Source organism: Impatiens glandulifera, chromosome 9 (assembly GCF_907164915.1).
Source record: "Impatiens glandulifera chromosome 9, dImpGla2.1, whole genome shotgun sequence".
NCBI classification, from domain to species: domain Eukaryota; kingdom Viridiplantae; phylum Streptophyta; class Magnoliopsida; order Ericales; family Balsaminaceae; genus Impatiens; species Impatiens glandulifera.
In genome coordinates, this window is record NC_061870.1 from 18227582 (window position 1) to 18251661 (window position 24080).

At 25.4% G+C, this 24080-nt stretch overlaps 3 protein-coding genes across 3 annotated transcripts; 2 read left to right on the forward strand and 1 right to left on the reverse strand.

Moving 5' to 3' along the window:
* Window positions 1-10273: 10273 nt before the first annotated feature.
* On the forward strand, window positions 10274-10651 carry LOC124915921. The gene has a single exon (XM_047456669.1). The coding sequence runs from the start codon at window positions 10274-10276 to the stop codon at window positions 10649-10651; it is 378 nt and encodes a 125-aa protein (XP_047312625.1).
* A 7849-nt stretch (window positions 10652-18500) lies between these two features.
* LOC124915922 lies at window positions 18501-19503 on the reverse strand. The gene is made up of 3 exons (XM_047456670.1): window positions 19409-19503; window positions 19177-19351; window positions 18501-19046 (listed from the first exon to the last, which is right to left on the reverse strand). The coding sequence occupies exons 1-3, from the start codon at window positions 19501-19503 to the stop codon at window positions 18501-18503; spliced, it is 816 nt and encodes a 271-aa protein (XP_047312626.1).
* A 2403-nt stretch (window positions 19504-21906) lies between these two features.
* On the forward strand, window positions 21907-23484 carry LOC124914861 (60S ribosomal protein L18a-like protein). The gene is made up of 4 exons (XM_047455480.1): window positions 21907-22300; window positions 22609-22684; window positions 22784-22901; window positions 23208-23484. The coding sequence occupies exons 1-4, from the start codon at window positions 22093-22095 to the stop codon at window positions 23250-23252; spliced, it is 447 nt and encodes a 148-aa protein (XP_047311436.1). The 5' UTR covers window positions 21907-22092; the 3' UTR covers window positions 23253-23484.
* Window positions 23485-24080: the final 596 nt, after the last annotated feature.

Consider the following 24080-nt stretch of genomic DNA (forward strand, 5'->3'; position numbering starts at 1 on the left):
TTAAGATAAGAAAATAATATTTTTTTAAACGATTCAGTATTATTTCATTATAAAAGAAAATATTATTTCACTTGCACTTTAAAAAACAATTTGTATAAAATATGTAAAAGTTTTAATTTTTTTAAAACTAATGTAAAGAATCTTGATATCTTAATTACAGGGCAGTCCTAAAGGTTGGGCTGATCCAGGCATAAAGTAGAAAAACTTGGAAAAATATAACTGCCTTCATTTTAATTAAAAAAATTATATTTTTGGTAAAATTTGAATTAGACTAAATAAAAATTCATATCTTACCTCTTAAACCATTTTATGTTTAAAAAAATATAAGGAAACTTATTTAAAATCTGTTTTTTAAATGGGTTGAGAAGTAATTCGAAATAAAACAGAATTATATTCACTCACTAATTTAAAGTCTTTTAAGCACAAATGCAGCCATTCAAATTGAGCTTTTGGAAGAATGGTAGTTTTTAAATGATTGTACCTTTCATTCAAATTTATCCATAGGACCTATGGATCTTTCACAGTGAGATACTCAATTTTTAAACCTTCGTGAATATGACGATGTAGGAAAATCATTGTTATGGCCTTATCTTGGTCTGACGCAGTGTTTCCATATTTGGTGGTATTTTCAAGACCATTAGCGGCAAGATGAATTTCAGCATCTAGAATCCATGAAAGGTAATTCTTTCTGGTGATGTCAAGAGTCGTTACCTCTAATTTCGTAAGGTTCAACATGAAATTTTTAGATGAAATAGTTAAGATTGAAAGTATAAGAGAATACCGTTGTCAATCTTGATCGATTTGGTTTTCACAAATGAGGTGCGAAAATTTGGCTAACATAAACATGGAGGGAACCTTCGACCCTTGCTTCAGGATCGAGAGTTATCGTGCTCATAACGTGTTATAAACATACAAGATGATGAACAAGAGAGATAACACGAGAGAATGTATTATTGTTTATCAAAGGGATGATATTTACATTGTTTTTATGTGTCTTATTTATAGGACTAGATACATAGAAACCTCCAAAGGTCTTCATAATGATGAATATGAAAACTAAGAGTTTTACACCATTGCATCCATTAATTATATTGCATTTATAATAATAATACACTAATCTCGTTTCACTTGTCTTTTTTTAGAATAAAAAAATCTAAAAAAGATAAATAATTGACAATGACATTGAATCTAAACAATCACCTTGTTTGAAAACTCCCATATGGACCATCTTGGTTTTAAAAAAAATCTAAATTTATTTATTAACTTTATTTTTTATATTTAATTCAAATATTAATTTATATTAAATAATCTTATGTAATATATCTTAATTATATATATATATATATATATTAATAATTTTTAAATGTTTTTTTCATTTAAACTCAATTATACTTAAGTTTCAGATATTTTGAAATAGATCTATTATGTTAAAATACGTCAAATCTACCCTAATATAAATTTCAATATCTTGTTTTTGTTTTTATTAGTGAGTAAAAAAATAGAAAAAACAAAATTTACAAAGAAACTTGTTAAAATTATATCAAAACAATTTTGATCATATGCTTAATATTAAATATAAATTTTGAGAATTCACTCCAAATAAATATATATAATATATATAAAGTAATTTAAAGACAATTAAAAGATTTTTTTTATACCTCTTTTAACCTAGTCGCAACAAGATTGAATATTATCAGCAGCGCCGGTCTAAATTGTTGAGTTTGAACCCATCTTACCGTCACATTAAATTGATTGATATGTTTGTGAAGTATGTGCTTAATTTACAGAGAATAGTCACATTCGAGTTATAAAGCCCAACATTTTCAAAACAAAAATCTGAAAATAATCAAACATACACCATTTTATCTTTTAAAAAAATTATTATAATTAGTAATTTTCATTGATTAAAATTGAAATTGTGACCAGATAACACAAATTAAATAAAAAATATTCAGATGATCATCAAAAGGCAATGAAAACATAAAAGTTAGTGCATACATAATTCATAAGGGCAAGATTTGCTCTACATAATTTAACTCAAAATTATATGATTGTTATTATTATTTAGTTAGGACTCAGCTTCCAAAAGACCCATTATTATTATTATTCTACAACCTTGTTCGGATCAGGGTATTCAAATTAAATGATTATTTAGAAAAATAATGATGGAGGATATTTTTCGTAAAAAAATTTGACGAGTATTAACATAATATAATGATAAAATAAATAATTATAATTTAAAATAAATAATATTTTAATTACGGAATTAAGAATTAAATAATCTAATGAATAAGAAGTGATTGAAATTATGTTTTTTTTAGTATCATAACTAATGATGCTAAGTTTATTTTTTTTAATTTTTTTTTTTTTGAATTAAATGAAAACTACCGTAACTCAACAATTATGATCCCGTTTAAACTTAAAACGTTTTCAGATTAAATTAAACTTGTAACTTTTTAGTTTCTTAAACAAACTTTTACTACTTGACTACTTACTTTGGTGAATCTTTGACTGAATCTTTTAATTTTAATTTTAATTTTAATTTTAATTTTAATTTTATGTCTATACATTCAAGGTTCACCGACCATGGACTTCTTCTTCTGTCATTCCATTTCTAGTACGTTTGACTGTTTTCTCATTTTGACATTATTAAACTTTGCAACATACAGTACGGTTTGAAACCGGTTTTTGAGATTTGAATTTTATTATACTAGTATTAGTTGTAAACCAAAAAAAAGGTATTCTTGTGTTTGTTTAATGTTTTGAGTTTTAAATAATTTTGGTTATATATGTGTTTTTCTTTTCTTTGTATGATCACGGTAGTTGATGGCTCCCAAGATAATTAATTTGGACTTGAACCGAGCCAAATTAGTTTGTGTCAATCAGAGCCCAAAGGTAAATTACACTACAAGCACAACTCAACCAAAAAAAAACCTTATTATAATTGAGATGCCCAATTGACTATCCACTAATTAGAATTATGGTGGGTCCTAAAACTTTTAGGATGGGTTTAAAAACAATGATGAATAAAATAAGTTTATGAGTAGGATTCTTTTTCTATTTTTAAAAATTAAAAAAAAATAAATAAATAAATTAAAGGGTTATGTCACATTTATAAAAAAAAAATAAAAAACTATTTTTTTTTATGAGTATAATTCTTTTTTTTTTAAATTAAAAAATAAATAATAAATTAAATTAAAAAATTTAAAGTATGTGAGTACTGAACTCTTAGTAAATTCGTGAAGATGTGATAGTTATTAGGTGAGAATAATGTAGCTAAAATTGAAAGTTACTTTTAAAATAGTAAGTTAATGATAAATTAAAAAAAAAATTGAAAGTTTATTATTGTAAGAGTTTATTTAAAAAATAGTTATATTATTATTTATATATATAATTAAATATTCTAATATATTGATAATTTTTAAAAGAATATATAACTAAGTATAAAATTAATTAAAAAATAATAATATAAAAAGTTAATTTACAAAATTAATTAATTCGAATAAATAATATTTTTTTTATCTAGTAAAATTTGTCTAAATTAAAATTATTTATAAAATTATAAAAATTTATTATTACAGAAATTTAAAATTGTTATAATTTAACCAGTTTAAAATTATTTAAATTAGACAATTTAGTATATAGGCCTAGTTTGATCTTTAGGTTATTAGGATAAAATTCAGGTAAACTCAGGTTTTATCCCAAAACTCAACTATCACATCCCAAATCAAATCAATCATTTTATAAATTAAAATATCAAAATTACCCTTTAATTAAATATTTTATTTTATATTATTAAAAAATAATATTAATATATTTATTTTTTATATTTATTTTATTACGTTATAAAATTTATTTTCATATAATTTAAATTAATAAATTATTTATTTAAAAAAATTATATTAATTATATTAAATATAAATAAAATTCAAAATATAAATAAAATTATAATCAACTATATTATCTAATATACCATTTAAAATTTAAATTTATTTTAATAAATAATTATATTAGAAAATAAAATTAAATATATTTAAATAAAAAATATTAATTAATTTAAAAATATATCTCATTTAAATTAAATATTTATAAAGAAATTTATTATTTATTTTTTTTTATAAACTAACTTTAAATTATCTTTCTAAATAAATATTATAATAATGAATTTTTTAATTTTTTGTTTATTTTATTATAAAATTTATTTTATTTAAAATTTTATATTATTATATTAAATAAAAATAAATACACAATATAAATAAAATTATAATGTATTATATTATCTTATCTTATATAATATTTAAATTAAAATTTAAAATTTGTATAGTTCTCAATATATTAACCCATTATATTTACCATGACATAATCAAACTTGATTTGTAGTCGTACATTTTGAAAGGATTCAAATACTGTCAATAGTTTTATAATTCAGGTCATTGTATAATGACGGTTCGAATTGACGACTGTACCTATAATGATGACAAAAGTGACTCATTTCAAATCAGTCACTTTTAAGCATTAATGATGTATTTTACATAGTTTAAATTAAGAATTTTTATATTTTTTTTTTGTTTTTTAAATTATTCAATTTTTTTTTTTATTTCTATCTTCCCCTAAGGGCATAAACGAATAAAGTCGAGTACCATATTACTTGAACTCGTCTCAATTTGTTTAATATATATACTGGAATTTGAACTCGATCGAGTACACAAAATTATATTCGAACTAATTAATAATTTTATTAATTTAAAAATATATATTTATTCGAAATTAATTTATTCATTTACGTGAGATGTGAAATGGATTTGTTTCTTTGATTGTAAAAGAGAATAAATGAAAATGAAAAATATTTTGAGAAAAGATGCTTACATAAAGTAGAGGAAATTGTTTAAAATTTTTATTATATATATATATATATTATAAATATAATATAAACTTTTTATAATATTTATTAATTGAGTTACTCGAACTAAAAATATAAAACACGAATTCGAGGTAGGTTAAACCGAATTTGAGTCGAATTTTGACATAGTTACTCATAACTTAACACATTTACATCCCTAGTTTCACATAAATATATATATATATATTTTTTTTTTGATTAACTTTATTTTTTATTTAATGAATCAAACAAAATAATTTTGTCACAAATTATGATTAATTTTATTAATTTAAGTATATTTAAATATTCTTTTTTTTTTAATTAGAATATGTATATAAAATGAAAATTGAAACATAATAAATTAAATTATTAAAATAAAATTTATTTTATACATAAAAATAAAATGCATTAGATAGAAAATAGAAAATGTTACTATACATCTCTATATATAATGATGCTTAATTTTTAAAGTGTCCAAATTACCGGGTCGAGAGTTGTGGTTAATTTAAATATATATGTGAGAGTAAATGGATAATTTGGTTGGATTGTGGGTTGATCCGCCCATAAACTTAAAACAATTAAAAATAAAATAAGAAATGTTATAGGTATGTTTCAAACTTGTAACCTAACAAAAATAAGTACAATCCTTTAACCAACTAAACTAATAACACTTTATATTTTAAATTCAACACATAATTTGATAAACACAAGATATTTTAACAATATAAGTTTAATTTTTTAACTAACTAATCTATATATATAATGATGCCTAATTTTTAAAGTGTTTGGATTGCCGAGTCGAGAGTTGTGGTTAATTTGAATATATATGTGAGAGTAAATTGATACTTGAGTCGGATTGTGGGTTTACCCGCTCATAAACTTAAAACGGTTAAAAATAAAATTAAAAATGCTATATATATGTTTTGAACTAACAACCTAACAAAATAAGTATAACATTTTAACAAGTGAGATTAAGATATGGTTTGCCGAAAAGTAATAGACCGGTATCAATTGAAATTAATTAAAAATATATAAGTCAAATATTTGATTGACCAAAATGTGAATCACAATGCTAAATATTAAAAAATATGAATTAAATATTTGATTAACTAAAAAGAAAATGTAAGGTCACGTGATTAGATAAGAGGTTCATTCGGAAAAAATATGTGAGAAAATAAGTTGTTTTACTGAAGTAATAAAATGTGGAATAAGATTTTTATATTTTTTATTTTAATATGTTATTCATGATTTATTAAAAAATTTAAACATTAAATATATATTATTATTTTTTTATTAAATTTATTTTATTTATATTTTTATCCGTGTTTATCGAACGGAATCTTCCTAGTAATTTTATTATTTTGTGTATGTATAAATATTTTGTATTTAAAATTTATTATAAATTAGTTAATTTTTATATTAACTAAAAAATTATTTATATTAATAAATATATATATATATAAAATGTATAATAAAAAATAAAATATATTTATATAAAATTAATGTTGAAAAATAAAATAATATATATAAATATATATTATATAAAAAGTAACTACATTTAAAATATATATATATATATTATAAATTATTAATAAAAAAATATTTTATATAATTAGTGAAAATATATATAATTAAGGAAAGAAAAATTAATTAAGAAAGAAAAATTAATTATTAATATTTATTATTTATAAAAAAACTTTATATATAAGATAAAATATATTTATATAAAATTATTAATAAAAGAAAATATATATAATATAGTCTTATTATCATATATATATATATATATATATATAATATTTATATTTATTTTATTTATATATATATAAACATTTTTTTTAAATACATCCACCTTATAAAATAATAATAATAACTATTTTTTTTATATATAAATATATATATATATATATATATATATATATATTAATTAATTTATATCTCTTATCGATAGTTAGTGTATATATATTTATATAAAATTATATTTTTTTTAATAATCATATAAAATATATTGTAAGAGAGAAATATATAAAAAAATTATTAAGGAAAAGAGTGCAGGATATATATATATATATATAATATTTTCATTTATAATTTTTAAACAATTTTTTTTTTTATAAATGCACCCAACTTATAAAGTAATAATAATAATATTTTTTTAAAATTTCTTTATCATATATAAATATATATTATATATATTTTTTTATTTTTTAATTAATTTATATCTCATATATATATATATATATATTATCTCATGATAATTTTACTAGAATATATAATTAAGTATAAAATTAATTAAAAAATAATAATATAAAAAAATTAATTTATAAAATTAATTACATTAATTCGAATAAATAATAAATTTTTCTAGTAAAATTTGTCTAAATTAAAATTATTTATAAAATTATAAAAACTTATTATTACATAAAGTATATATTGAAATTTAAAATTTGTATACTTCTCGATATATTAACCATTATATTTACTCTGACATAATCAAACTTGATTTGTAGTCATACATTTTGAAAGGATTCAAATACTTGATTTGTATAATGACGGTTCAAAATGACGACTGTACCTATAATGACAAAAGTGACTCATTTCAAATCAGTCACTCTTTAAGCATTAATGAGCTATTTTCCATAGCTTTGAATTAAGAATTTTTTATATATTTTTTTTCTAAATTATTTATTTTTTCTTTTATTACTATGTTCCACATATGTGTGTAAACGAGTTAAGTCGAGTACTGTATTATTCAAACTCGACTCGATTTGTTTATTATATATACTTGAATTTGAACATGATCGAGTATACAAATTTATATTTGAACTCATTAATAATTTTATTAATTTAAATTATATATTTATTAAAAATTAATTTATTCATCTACGAGGATGGATTTGCTTCATTGATTGTAAAAGAAAATAAATAAAAAAGAAAAATATTTTGAGGAAAGATTTTTATCATAAAGTAGAGGAATATATTTAGAATTTTTATTATATATATATATTATAAATATAATATATTTTTTTATAATATTTATTAATTGAGCTACTCGAATTTGAAATATAAAACTCGAATTCGAGTAGGTTAAACCGAGTTTGAGTCGAATTTTGATCGAATTATTCACAACTTGACTCATTTATCCCCTAATTCCACATATATATATATATTATTTAACTTTAATTTTCATATAATGAGTCAAACAAAATAATTTCGTCACAAATTATGATTAATTTTATAAATTTAAGTATATTTAAATATTCTCTTTTTTAATTAGAATATGTATATAAAATGAAAATTGAAACTTAATAAATTAAATTATTAAAATTAAATTTATATATTATACATAAAAATAAAATACATTAGATAGAAATAGAAAATGTTACTAGACATCTATATATATATAAAATAAATATTATATATTATATATAAATATAAAAATTATAAATGAAAATATTTTATATATATATATATATTATATATATATATAAAATGATGCTTAATTTTTAAATTGTCCGGATTTCTAGGTAGAGAGTTGTGGTTAATTTGGATATTTATGAGAGTAAATTGATATTTCACTGGAATGTGGGTTGACCTGTCCATAAACTTAAAATGGTTAAAAATAAAATTTAAAATGTTATATGAACGTAATAAATTAAATTATTAAAATAAAATTATATATTATACATAAAAATAAAATGCATTTTCTAAAAAATAGAAAATGTTAATATATATATATATATATATATATATATATATATATATATATATATATATATATATATATATATATATAATGATGCTTAATTTTTAAAGTGTTCGAATTGTCGAGTCGAGAGTTGTGATTAATTTGGATATATATGTGAGAGTAAATTGATATTTTGTTGGATTGTGGGTTGACCCGCTCATAAATTTACATAAACTTAAACGGTTAAAAATAAAATTAAAAATTTTATATGAAGGTAATAAATTAAATTATTAAAATAAAATTTATATACTATAAATAAAAATAAAATGCATTAAATAGAAAATAGAAAATGTTACTAAAAATCTATATATATAAATGTTATTAGACATCGGATTGTGAGTTAACCCGCTTATAAACTTAAAACGTTTAAAAATAAAATTAAAAATGTTATATATATGTTTCGAACTTGCAACATAACAAAATAAGTACAACATTTTAACAAGTGTGATTGAGAGTGGTTTGCCGAAAGATAATAAGTCGGTATCAATTGAAATTGATTAAAAAAATACGAATCAAATATTTGATTGACCAAAGTGTGAGGTCACAAGGTGAAATATTAAAAAATATTAATGAAATATTTGACTGACAAAAGTGAAAGTGTTAGGTCATGAGATTAGAGGTTAATTCGGAAAAAATATGTGATAAAATATGTGAGAAGATAATTTGTTTTTCGAAGTAAATAAAATGCAGAATGAGAATGTTATATTTTTATTTTAATATATTATTTATTAAGAATTTTAAATATTGAATATATATCATTAATTTTTTTTTATATTTTTATCCGTGATTTTTTTTTTATTTTATTATTTTGTATATATATATATTTTGTATTTAATATTTAATATTTATTAGTTAATTTTTATATTAATATACGTTATACAAAAAGAAAAAAATATATGATAGATAAAGTATATTTATATAAAATAATGTTGAAAAATAATATAATATAATATATATATATTTAGTAATAATATATATATATAATTAATAAAATAGATAATAATTAAGAAAGAAAAATTAATTATTTTTATTTATTATATATAAAAATATAAAATAAAATATATTTATATAAAATTATTAACAAAAAATATATATATATATATATATTTTTCTTTATAATTTTTCTATTTATATATAATATTATATATTTATTTTATTTATATATATAAATAATTGTTTTTTTATAAATGCATTTACGTAGTAGTAATAATAATAATAATAATAATAATAATAATAATAATAATAATAATAATACCTATTTTTTTTTAAAATTACTTCATTATATATAATTTATATCATATTTTTTAATAATTATATAAAATATATTGTAAGAGAGAAATATAGAAAAAAAATTATTAAGAAAAAGAGAACAGGAAGAATATATATAAAATATAATATAGGTAAAAGAAAATAATTATTAGTGAAGGTTGAATATGAAAAGACAGTGACAACTCGTACTTTTCGCCTTCTTCGTCATCAATAAAAACCGTCTCTTTCATATTTCCAAATCATAGAAGAAAGAGAGTCCGGTAGGTTTTTTCATCTTCGTCCCTTTCTCAACCTAAGCCTTAATATTGTTTGTTATTATTATTGTTCATAATATCTATCTCCTTTTTCACTTTCAGAAAAGAAAAGAAAAACAAAAAATGTCTGCTCCTATTCAGAATCTCTCCTCTTCGTCCGATTCAATGAGCGAAGAAGAAACAGAATCATGTTTAACTACTGTTTCAAAAGATCTAAAGCCACTGCCATTGAAGAAATCCACAGGTAATAAACGGATCCGGGTTGAAGAAAGTACTGAAAGTTTTTATGAAAGATATCCATCACTGAAAAAATCATTGAAGTACGAACTTGCATATGGTTTAAACTTGTATCATCTTTTCGAAAAGTATCTGAGTAAAATTGGTGATATAAAAGCGAAAGAAATGGATGAGAAATGGTGTAAATTGTTCGAGAAAGAGGCTGAAATTGAGAGGGAGAGTGTCGAGTTACAGAAACTTATGCATGAGTCTAGCAAGAAGTAGATTATAATGTAATTGTTGGTTTGCTATAATTCTCTTTTGGATGGTTTTCAGATTGGGTGGTTGTTTTTGTTTTCATGGTGTAGTAGACTTTTGAATTAATGAATGTGTTTTAAGTTTATATTTATATTTGGTTTTGAATCTATTATTGTATAATTTCTTGTTAAGAGAAAAAAAAAAAAAAAGAGATAGGATAGTTATATGATGCTATATAGTGACCGATCTAAACAGTATTCCTCTAGGACAAATAGTTCTGTTAAGTTAAATATGATAAATATGAAAACTAATCTAATTGTAAGATATGCATTTTAGGACTGAATTCGTATTTGTATTTTTAATAAATGTCAAATAAACGAATTATAAAACAAAATTTATGTTCATAGACATTATAAAACAAAATTTATGTTCATAGACATTATAAAACAAAATTTATGTTCATAGACATAGCACTTATTTTTTTTCTTCTAATTTTAAAAAAATTGAGTGATAACTCTACAAAATCAAACTAGTCCAAAATCTTAGGAATGAGCTTTTAAGTTTATCCCACGTATAAATATAGTTGTGAGATTAAGCTTATCATTTTGATTTGAAAGAAAGGTGAGTTATGAAATTTAATGACAAACTCAATATTTTTTTTTATTTCTACGACCATTACTGATATTGAGTCTTAATACACCTGTAACTTGGTCTTCAAAAACAATATATCTGTTTTTTATGATCTTTTTATCGTCATCAGACTCAGTGTAAGTGTACCATATAAAGACATTGTTTCATTTTATCGACAAACTTTGATCTTTCATCTTTCGAGATATGAACGAATGCATTGCAACCTAAGACTCTCAAATGGTTATAATAGACAATTTTTCATATTCAAATCTTGTTTAATGCTGTTGCAAGAGAGGATTTATCAAGTCAATTGAGGTTCTTTCTTCAATCGGTCGATTCATTCTTTCAATCACACTGTTGTGCTGAGTTGTTTTAGAAAGTGTTTTATCCAATTCGATGTTGTGATATTTATAATATCGTTCAAACGACCTCTTATATTCACCTTCGTTGTCTGACTTCACACACCACAATTTCCTACATGTTTCTCTTTCAACTTTGGCATGGAACTTTTAACGATCTTTAACACTTGATCTTTAGTTTTCGGATCATAAACCAACATTTCTAGAGTGATCATCAATAAAGGTTATAATATAATATGCTTCACTAATAGATTTTTACTTGCATAAAACAAAATCAATATGAATCAAATCAAGAACATTTGATTTTCTACACGGAGAGAAACTCGGTGTGTTTTTCTAACTAAACAAACACTAAAGGTTTTCAAATACGTATCTTGCAAATCGGGAAGTAATTGTTTACTATCGAGAGTTTGAAGTCCCTTCTCGCTGACGTGGTCGAATCTTTTGTGCCCTAAATCAATATCCACGTCTTACTGGATTAAGTTTATCTCTTCCTTGTGCAATTTAGCTCGAATTACATACAACATGTTCGTCTTCGATATTTTAGCCATCACGAGTGAACTTTTGGGGAGCTTCCACTAACCTCACCAAAATAATTTTTGAACCACTCATCGCCAAGTTTGCCCGTAAAATAGAGTTAAGGCGAATGTTTAGAACGTGCTTCACATCTTTAAGTATCAATTTGTATCTGACGGTAGTCTCTAAGCAAATGTTGTTTTTACCTACTATCTTTGATGAACCGATATTATCCATTCAGAGATTGACAAAATCTCATTTCAAATACGTAGAGATTAAATCAACATGAGAAATTATGTGAAAAAAAGCACTACAATTAATCACTTAATTACTATATTGACTTATGAGATTAACGCAATCATTTTTGCACATGACGTGACAAAAATGTTAGTATTATTTCTTAAAAATTACATGACGTGATCTTGCCTGTTAATAATGTTACAAAGAAATTAATTAAATAAAATTTACAAAGAACTAAATCACCGGAATATAATGTTAAATTCGTAAGTTACTGAGTTAAAGTGATAAAAGTGATTTCTAAAAGACCAAAGATCATTATCGATTCTCAAGTGAAAGTCATGGTTGAGAGGGTCATATTAATCAACATTAAAAAAATGTTTTGAGTTAAACTCATATTTTCACAATTCACAAAAGGTTGATAAATTATGGCATGATATAATAAATTACATTCTATGTTGCATTTCAAATAACGTATGTGAACATGAAAAATGATATTTTTTTGGGGGAAAACAATTTAGTTCTATTTCATTAAAAAATCCCAAAAGAGAAAAAAAAATACAAAAGTTTAAGATTAGATCTAGACAATTTCTAGATTGACAATGAACAAGAATTGAATTACAGACAACAACAACAATCAATTAGCGCCTATAACGTTTTTAATTTGATTCTACTTGTGACTTTCTCGAACGAAATATCTCATATCTGACAGAACTTTCTATTTTCTTCATTCCTTTCGATTTCTCTCCAGGATTGAATGAGTGCATTTCTATCTGAAGTTATATCTCCTTAAATATCATTATCAGTTCTACTTCTTTCACTGAGTTCTTGAATTTATTTTTTTCTAAATATTGTAGATTATTATTCCAAAGTAGCATTTCAGCATACTTACATAGAAGGATCTTCCTTTTGCTTTATTCTCCATCCACTATTGGATTTATTCCTATGCTCCAAAAAGTTGATGATGTTTATGTTTGCAGCATACCTCCTTCAGATTTGTATAACAAAAGAGTATTTCCCAAATAAATGGTTTATATTTTCCTCAACTCCCGAACATAGGACATAGTTGATATCAGGAATGTTTATATATTTTTGAATTATGTCTTCTGTTGTCAACCTTTTCTTGTATACCAACCAGAGAATAAATTGGTGACGAAAAATAATCTTTGGAGACCATACCACATTATGCCAGTCTACCTAATGTCTTCTTGTTCTAACCATTTCTCATGTCTTTCCTACAATGAACTTCTCATTGCTTTCTATTTTCTAGCAAATTTCATCACTTCATTCATTGAGTTGCTTCTACTTCATTAGGTTTAGGATTCTATCACCTTTTGCAATACGCCTCAGAAGTGAATCACATTTACCTTCATAGACGTCTTTAAATGAGTACTTGATGTATTCTCTTATAACTCTACTTTCTTGCATTTCTTCTTTGAATATAATGAGAATATTATCCAGATAAGGATCATGCCATAATAGTATCACTCTTCCATTTCCAATTGTGGTTTTCACTATTTGAAAGACATATTTTCTTGTTTTTATGATCTTCTTCAATGACCATGACATTATTTCATTGATGTTTTGTGTCTAGATACTCTATTCTTTTTTATAAATCTTGTATGCACCCATTTGACCCATAGGGAGTCCGCTTTCTGCTCCAACTCCCATAAGTTCCTGATGGTGAGGGCTTTGTTCCATTCAACACAACTTTTTATTCATAGTCCGCCTTCTTTTATGGGAATGCAAACATCCTCCCATTTAACTTTTTTGCCTCATCTGCCTTGTGTTCCCCATATGTAATCTCTCATGATTTTATCGAATTCAACCATTACTTTCTTTGGAATGACTATCTGTTGTTCCCAGTTGCCAATAATTCCAAAGATGACTATTTTAACAAGCTCGATTCTACCTGCATAAGACAGTTTTTTCATAGTCCAACCCAAGACAGAATTTCTAACATTTTCTATCAGTTGTCTGAAGTGATTATACCGGAGTTGTTTTGATAACATGGGTACTCCAATGTATTTCACTGGTAGTTCACCTTCCTTGATTCCCATAATATTGAATATGTTTTCCTTCTTTTCTTCATTAATCCCTCTATAGAAAGCCTGACTTTTGTCCTCATTAATGTATAAACCTATAATACTCGAAAATATTGTTAGAACTTTTTTGATTATACTAACATATTCGCATAAGCCATAAAAAATAGATCATCTGCAAAACATATATGGGTTATTGTTTCTTTTTTGCAGTATAAGTGAAATTTAAAATAATGACTTCTCAAAAGCATTTTAAAAATGCAGTCAATATTTTTCATTATTAAGACGAATAGTTAAGGAGATATATGGTCTCATTGCCTTACTCTCATTTCACCCTGAAAAAGCCTCCATAAATACAATTCACGTTCACAACGAAGTGAGGAGTGAAAACACATTGCATAATCCAATCAATGAAAATGATTGAAAAACTTGTAGCAAGGAGGAATTCATGGATTGATCCCCATCTGATCGAGTTAAAAACTTTTCTAATGTCAATTTTGAAAGTCACACGTGACGATATGTTTTTCTTGCCATATCCATTCAATAAGCTCTCCATAAGTAGGATGTGAAAAATAATATTTATATTTTCCTCAAAAGTAAAAACATTGCATATATCTACATTATGTTTGTTATCAATTTTCTAAGACTCTTTTTTGTTTGGTATTGTGCTATAATGATTTCAAAAATCAAACTCACTAAGATAATTCAAATTTCAAAAATAGTGTTTAAGAGACTAAATATCAATTATTCCATAGATATAATAAATGAGGGTAATGCTAACCTTTTTAGTTAAAAAAAAATATATTCTTACTAGGGAATAACCTTTGTATGACTTTGTGGGGGACAAACTTTGATATATATATATATATATATATATATATATATATATATATATATATATATATATATATATATATATATATATATATATATATTTTGTGGAGACCACTAAAAAATTGGATGAGCCTTAATATTTTTAATAATATTATAATAATATCAAATATATACTATTATATATTAACAAACACCTTTTGAAATTTTAATTTTAATTAACAATAAATATATATATATATATATATTATTAAAGGAAGAGTTGGATTTAATAATACAATGAATATATTAAATTGACAAATTCACTGTAAATTGATTTAATAGTTATATATTTAAAAAATATTAGAATAGTTCTACAATTTTTTAAAATTAATTATTTAATTTAAAATTTAATTATGTTTAGTGAAATATTTAATTTATAACTTAATTTTATTAATTGAAATGTTTAATTAAAACATATAAAAGGGAAAAATCAATAAAAATATTAAATTACAAAAATGAGAAAAAAAAAATCAAACAAGAATGAGAAAAATAATACTCTACAAAAACAAAAAGATATTAGTAAACTGGTTTTGAATTTCTTAGCACTAACCCACTAACTAATGGAAACTGACTTGGTCATTTTATTTGATATTTTTTTTAAGTGTTACTTTGATATTTTTATTGATAAAATAAAACTAATATAAAATAGAGTACTTGTAATGATGTTTATCTTAAATTAATCAAATTATATAAGAAATGAGTTGAAGTAATTCTTTACATGCTTGTATTTCTAGATGGAAACTGACTTTTAAAGCTAGTTGAAGAAGTAGTTTAGAATTGTTAGGAAATAGTCATAGCAAGAAAACGCTTTTGCTTGGTTTTATTTAACATTCTAATAAAAGTCTTATAATTAGTTTTCCCATTTTTGGGTGAAATTAATTCATTAAACTAGCCTTTTGAAATATTATAAACTTATTTAAATAAACTTGTTTCTTTTTAGGAGTTTATAAGATTTCAAAAATAAACTTAAAATGGTATTAATTAATATTTAATAAAAAAAATATTTTTAAATAATATATTATATTTTAGCATTAGTTAATAAATGTAACAGTTTGATATATAAGAATATAAATGAAAAGAGAATAAATGTTTTTGAAAATTATTAAAATAACACATCCCAACGAAACCACCGTATAAATTATACAAACAAAACCGCACAAATAATGTATCAAAAATCAAAATTTATTTATTTTTATTTTGAAAAAATTAATCATTTTTTTTCTTCTAAATTGATCTAAAAATTTATCAAAAAATTATTTTTCTCATTAATATCCGGCATTAAAAGGTAAATACAAGTGGGGAGGGGAGTTAAAAATGGGAGTGAAAGTCGCACCCTGAGCCAGCAGTCTGGCTCAGTTCTATGGCGTGGTATATGCAAAGTGTGGCCGCATCTAGTTGGAGGGTATTATAGGTCGCTTCGGAATGAGAAGAGGGTTTGGTTTTGGGTTGATATCTGGACCGATGTTGGTGAAACTCTCGCCCATGCGACAACACTTCGCGACCCTTTAATGCCTCTGATAATTGCGTCGTTGTGCTTAAGTGGTAAGGGCTTTCAACCAAATGAATAGTTTGGTGTGCGTCTTACCTGATATATGTTTTTTGTTTCAGATCCTACATCTAATTAAGATGCATTGCATCAATATGTACATGTTCTGTTTCAGATTGCTCATTTTCTTTGGAAATGAATTATAAACATCATCGGTTTGATTTATGATATCATTGAAACCATCCTGTCTCTGAATATATGATATTGCATTTATTCATATTCATATTCGAGACATTAAATAGTAGGTTATTGGCTCACTGTTTTTTAATGAAATAATAGAGTTCGAACCAAAAATTGTTTAATTAGCTAATGTAAAATAATAATAAAAAAAATTAAATGTGCATTTGGCCTAGCGAAAATTTAATTATTTTATATTTGATATAATAATATCATACAACTTTAGAACTAACAAAATATTGTTATTTATTAGATATAATAATATCATACAACTTTAGAACTAACAAAATATTACTTCCTTCGTCCCACTCAAAGCTACTCAACTCACTCCAATTTTAGTCTCGTTACAAGCTACTCACTCAATCATTATCTTTCACTTTATTCTACTTTTCTTACACATTTTTAACTTTCCAATCATTACTAACTTTACACTTCAAAATTTTAAACTTTAACACAATATTAAGAAAATTAACAAATTAATTAACAAAATTACCAAATTAATTAACAAATTAATTAAAAAAAAACAACCCAAAACAAACCCAATAAAAACCCAACCCAAAACTAAACCCAAAACACTAACCAAACCCAAACCTAATTAACTAAACCCAACCCAAAACTTTACAAACCCAAAATCCAAACATAAAAAAAAACAAACAAAATGTGAAAAAAATCCCTAACGTTTTAACCTAATCTCGAACATTCCTAAACTATCTTCATTCATCAGCCTCCAAAACAATACTCCGTCTCTCTCTCTCTCTCTCTCAAACTCGCCCCCTTTACTGTTTCTCTAAAATGGCGATCGATCCTCCATCTCCTCCACCTAAATCATACACCAAAACAACGTCGTTGCTTCCTCCACCACTTGATCTGTGTGTCAGTGGTGAATTGGACGGAAAAAAAGTCCAAATAGGCGACGGAAAACTTATCCAGTCACCACCACTTGACGAAGACGAGGATTACTCCATGAACGTTGAGAATCCCAAAAGGAGGAGGCTTTCGAGGAACTACGTGAGGAAGCGTAAGCCATTAGAAACTCATGAAGAGAAAGAACAGTGGCAAGCACGCCTAGAATCTTTCCTCCAACGCAGTTGCCTTCCTAAATCGCCCGATCCACGGGTATTACGTCGTGTAAGTAATTCCATGTTGTGTTTTCATTTTTCTATTCCTAGATCCGTGTTTATTATGAACTGTTAAACAAAGATAAACATGAATCCACATCTAAACTCCACTATTAAACATTCTTTAACATCACAGTGGTTTACATTATCAATATACATTCATCTTGTGTCAGTCTTTCAGTTCACATGGTTTGTTTGATTCATAATCATTCAAGACCTAACCAACAAAATAAACCCTAACATATTTTCATTACCCAAACCAAAATAAACCCTAACATATTTTCATTACCCAAACCAAAATAAACTCTAACATGTTTTCACTACCCTAATCAAAATACAACCAGAAGATAAACTGGTAACCTTACTAATTCAGTAGCTTTAAACTTGTTCTGCCTCCAACTTCATCAACTCTAAGATAACTGGTAACATGGCCTCATTAAGGCCTGCATCAACACAGTAATCAACATATAATGACACCAAATTGTTGTCTACCTCCAAATCTTCTGGTAGTGCTCCTTCCCTTAAAAGAGTTTGTTTCTTCATATGTGGCAGTCTATAGTTGTTATGTCCTCTTTGCATCATAATCTCAACCATACAACTCTGAATACTTAAAAACACAAAATTTAATTTCATTGGCTCATGTTTTTGAAATGAAGTAAGAACAGCTAACACTAATTCATCAACATTCATAGGTGCCTCCTCCTCTTGTATTGATTGCAATGCCCTGAACCAACCTAGGTCATTCACATTCAAGTTTGGTGAAAGAGCAGGTTGTTGCATCAGATGGATATTAAATCCATCTGATGAAGCAACTGCTCTCCACTGAATGTCATCATCACTGAAATGTGGTCTGACATTATCCTGCTGAATCAAAATATTTGTTCCCTCTGTCAATGGCCACAAAGCTTTCAAATCTGGAACAACCTGTTTTTCAAAGACATCCATTCATTTAATTATTCACCAAGTGTTATAATTCAATAACATTTCCAGTGAACCAGATTGCAAAACATAACTCAATGATGAATTAAATCAATACTTTTATTCTGAGAGTTACCCTATTGATCATATAGTCCTTCATAACTTCTCTTGTAATAGAGGTAATTGCTTTAGTCTCCAATGTCCCTACTGCCCTATTAACACTTGACCTCTGGGCTGGAACTTGTTCAATGAAGGGATACATCCCTATTTTTCCATCAAAAATACATAAACCTTGTGAATCATAGATTGGCCTACACACAACACATAAAAACATCACCTTTATGATATAATTCTTGTTTTGACATGACCTGTAAGGGTCTGGTTCATCAGGTGATAAGTAGAAATTCTGGGCAGTCTTTGTAAGATAAAACCACTTCTCATCTATGTGGACAATGTGTGCCATGGATTTAAATCTGAACTTATTGATTATTGTGTCAACTGCTATAGACTGCAGGCAGAATTGTAGTCTCAATAACTTCTGTGCACTGGTAAGTGAGATTTTAATTGCATTACTGTATGTTCTGATCTGTTTTGCCTGTTTCCACCTCCAAAATGTTGATTTCCCAACACCTAGGGCTTGTGCAGCCTTTCTAATGGTTGATCTTTTTTCAACATGATTGTTTTGAACAACTCAGGGTCAAACAGTTTGTGTTTTTGCCTTACTAAACCTTGCTTTTAATTAGTGAGGTAAACTGGCAACCCCATCTCCATTTGTTCTTTAGCTTGAGTCCAAATTGTGGTGATGGTTCTTCTATGAACTCCAAATTGTGTTGCTGCCTTTGTAAGTGTACCCAACTTCAAAGAGCCTTTCTTGTAGTGGCTTAAAATAAACTGAACAATATTGTTCCTTACACAATCACTTAAATTTGGTTTTTTGTTTGTCATATTTGTGCAGGAACTTGGAGTTAATGATGAGAAATTGAATGCAAAGAAAGATAGTGAAGAGAATTGAATGTTGTAATATGTAATCTGAAACTCCAAAATGTGTTTTTGCCTTTTGTAATGAATGCTGAATGTAGGCATCTGTTTATATAAATGTAATTTAGGTGGGAAATTTCAATGATCTGTAATTTATGTATTGGAGAGAAATGTTTTGGACATTTGGAGGGAAATTTGTAGTTTCAGACTAAAATGTTAATTAAAACTGATGTTAGTTGCTAAATTATGTACTGTAGCGAACTGTTTGCTCCACTAGATGCCATCAAATCAATTTAAGTCTGTACTGCAGTGTTCATTTCTTAGCTTATTAGTTTTCTGAGTAGCTAAGAAAGAGACAGAGGGAGTATTATTTATTAAAGGATGTTGTATAATTTTATCATAAAGTAATATGCAATAAACAATAATGATGACATCATAGATGAAGTCTTCATGACAAGTTGATCAATTGTAAACATACTTTAAAAAAATATTAGTATTTACTTTTAATTATTTTTCAACATTTTATTAATTAATTTTAAATATATCCAGATACATTTATTTTTTATTTAATTAATTATATTTATTAATGTTATTTTAATTAAATTAATAGGATTATTTATTAATATAATCCATATATAATAGTTTGTGATCATTAGCTTACAAAATTTGTAATATAAACTTAAATTGAAGTACCTCAATTTCATAATTATGTTTTGGAAGTTGTTTTTAAATACTCAATTCATTTATTATTTAAAAATTTTAGTTTTTTTTATTAAAAATACTATAAGTAAAGATAAAAAAAAAGTTAAATGTAGTGAATTTGTTTATTTATTTATTTTAGAGTAAGAAAATTATTTCATTATAAAAGAAAATATTATTTCACGTGCACTTTAAAAAAAATAATTTGTATAAAAAAGGTAAAAGTTAATTTTTTAAAAATTAATATAACGAATCTTGATATCTTAATTACATGGCAGTCCTAAAGGTTGGGCTGATCCAGGCAAAAAGTAGAAAAACTTGAAAAAAGATAGCTGCCTTCATTTTAATTAAAAAAAATGTGTTTTTTTGGTGAGATTTGAATTAAACTAAATAAAAATTCATATCTTACTTCTTAAACCATTTTATGTTTAAAAAATGTAAGTAAACTTATTTAAAATTTGTTTTTTTAAATGGGTTGGGCTTCCAAGAGTAATTATGTAGAAGAAAAGTTAGTCAGGTTTTTATTTATAATTTTTCATACATTTAAATAAATAATTGTAAGTCTAAATTATAAAGTTATACAAATACAACATATTAATATATATATTTTTATGTCTAAATAGTAGCGCCGTCAATTTCTGTACCATTAAGAAAATACGACTCAAACTAAACCATGAAAAAATCCGGTTAGGGTGATTTATTTTTTGGTTCGGCTCGAAATCAAATCAGGTGGATCTATTAAAATATTATAAACATGTCAAATTGGATCGACCTTAAATGACTCAAAATATACTCGTCAACCGGTATTATACGTAAAGTTTGTGTTTATTCTTTTCTACTCACTTATTAAAAAAATATATTTTGGTAGCGAATTTGAAATTTAGTTTTTCTTTGTTATTATGTCTTGATATTATTTTAATTTGAAATAAAAAGATATGATATTAATTATATCGGGTTAAATCGAATTGAGTTTGAGTTAAGTCGTCACTCGAACCAGGTTTAGTACAATTATAAATAAACATATACCATGCTAGAAATTTTAAACCGAATTACTAAACCGCAAATGTAAACATTATCTCAACCTTAATTGTGACATATACTAAATTGTAAACATACAATGAAAAAGAATAACCAAATTGGCTAGCTTATTTAGTTTTGGAGATTATAGCCCTGACGAAGGAAACGAACAAATCAAACCGAATCTTTGAAATATACACCTCCCCCTGAATGAGATAGCTGTATATTCATAATTAATCCTTCTCCTCTAAGAAACTAGTAATCTTCAATCCTTTCTGTACACCCATTAATACTTAGCGATCGGAGGTGAAGAATACGACAGTCAATACTCAAAGAGACGTTCAATTTTGAGGAAGAAATGTCTGAAGACAAGAAAGATCGAGGATTTATCGCCGCCAATTATCCTCCGCAGATACAGCCGTCGTCGAATATGTATGGAACTTTCCAAGGAGTGGCGAATTATCCTCCTCAACCCGCTATCGGTTTCCCTCAACCCGCACCGCCTCCAGGAGCCTCTGCTACACCGCCGCCGCAGTACTATGCTCACGGTTATCAGACCGTTACAGGTTTTCATCCTTCTGTGTTCTATAAACATATTGGGTATTTTACAGATCTATGTTTTATCCTGTTATTTGCACCAATTGATCTGATCGAAACCATTTGAGGCCTCGGTTTGATCAACTTTAGGAATGATAGTATATATGCCTTAGGGTTACCTCAAGTTTTAAACTTGGAGTTGACTTCAATTGATTAGTGACCTAGGAACAGATTCATATTTTTTTTACAGAAAACTTTCACTTTATACTTTGAAGTTTGAACTGTTTCTTTTGCTTTAGTTTTAGAAACATATGCTGAAAATGATAATCCTTATCAGGTTATGCCATTACTGACGAATTGCCTGTGAGAGAGCGCCGCCTTTTTTGCTGTGGCATTGGAATGGGATGGTTCTTGTAGGTTATCATTCTGATTTTGAATTATTTATTTTGTTAGAACTTAGAACATGTATGTGTTGAGTATTATGAGTTTATGTATCTGTTTACTAATGATAGGTTCATAATTGGCTTCTTCCTTGCTGGAATCCCCTGGTATGTTGGAGCGTTTGTGACACTTTGCATTAGAACAATTGATCACAGAGAGAAGCCTGGATATGTTGCATGTACTTTGGCTGTAAGTAACAATTCCTACTTGAAACATTTTACTCACACACATTTCATCCGATTTTCTCATTTGGGTGTATCTGAACTTAGTCCTGCGACTCCTGACCAAAATCTAGATACCCCTTCTGGGTATATTACATGATACATGAAGCCAATGTGTGCCATAACAAATGAGGTTGTTAAAGGAGTAAAATGAAGAGATGCTTTGATTTGGCATTTACCTGAAATATACCCATATACTTATAAGTTATAACAGAGGATCTGATCTATTATTGAGATTGTTGAAACTCTTTGACATTGTTGTGCATTCATATAGGCTGTTCTTGCGACCATTGCTATTCTTTTCGGTGCAACATCATAGGACTGGGGGTGGGATTGATTTGTGAGGTGTGGAAAGTATAGGCTGGTTCAACTTGATGTGGATGAAGGGAAGTTATGTAATCACTACTGTTAAATACTCTAATTATAGCCTCTAGATGTGGCTTTCCTGAACCTGAGTAGGAAATAAAGCATTTGTTTGTTATCTATTACATTTGATTGTGTGAAGTTTGGAAATGGTGAAACAATATTCTGTAATAACTCTTTGTCTGTTCTTCATAAGTTATTAATTCAAAACTGTTGTACCCATCATTTATAGTTTGGTTGAAGAAGATATACAAGTTGTTATGATCTGCTAATGTGGAGTTATTTGTCTATAGTAACCAATAAAGCTAATTCAAATGATTAACTGATCATGGATGGTGGATGATTCTCCTTCAAATTGGCAAATAGCTAGTTTACAACAATGGGGAGAGATTTGCAACATTAGTAGTTCAATTCAATCAAATAAAAGAAAAAGGTCATTGTATGCACTATTATGTAATTTCTACATGTTTCTTGTTTGTTTTTGTCAATCCCCTTTTTCTAGCCTAGCGACAACAAGAGGTAGATATTAACCCTAAGGTTCTGAGTTCGAGCCCGTCAGGTGACAAGTTATGCGCCTGGTTAAATGATTAAGTGTGTTTGTGAGTTATATACTTAACTTGTTGTCACATTTTGTTGTTGTCAAATACCCACTTTCGATTTAACCTCTAAAAATACTCAAGTTTTTATATGTTCGGCTTTTTTCTCATTTTTTTTAAATAAAAGTGAAATAGAATTCTTACCAAAAAAAAAAAATAAAAAATTCTAAATGATATATACAGCCAAA

Excerpts from the sequence above, each read along its gene's own strand:
- LOC124915921 (XM_047456669.1), top strand. The coding sequence starts at position 10,274 with ATGTCTGCTCCTATTCAGAATCTCTCCTCTTCGTCCGATTCAATGAGC.
- LOC124915922 (XM_047456670.1), bottom strand. The coding sequence starts at position 19,503 with ATGGCACACATTGTCCACATAGATGAGAAGTGGTTTTATCTTACAAAG. Across the intron at positions 19,352-19,408 it reads GATGAACCAGACCCTTACAG|GCCAATCTATGATTCACAAG; the intron begins GTCATGTCAAAA and ends TGTTGTGTGTAG. Across the intron at positions 19,047-19,176 it reads AGGACTATATGATCAATAGG|GTTGTTCCAGATTTGAAAGC; the intron begins GTAACTCTCAGA and ends TTTGAAAAACAG.
- LOC124914861 (XM_047455480.1), top strand. The coding sequence starts at position 22,093 with ATGTCTGAAGACAAGAAAGATCGAGGATTTATCGCCGCCAATTATCCT. Across the intron at positions 22,685-22,783 it reads ATTGGAATGGGATGGTTCTT|GTTCATAATTGGCTTCTTCC; the intron begins GTAGGTTATCAT and ends TACTAATGATAG. Across the intron at positions 22,902-23,207 it reads ATGTTGCATGTACTTTGGCT|GCTGTTCTTGCGACCATTGC; the intron begins GTAAGTAACAAT and ends GCATTCATATAG.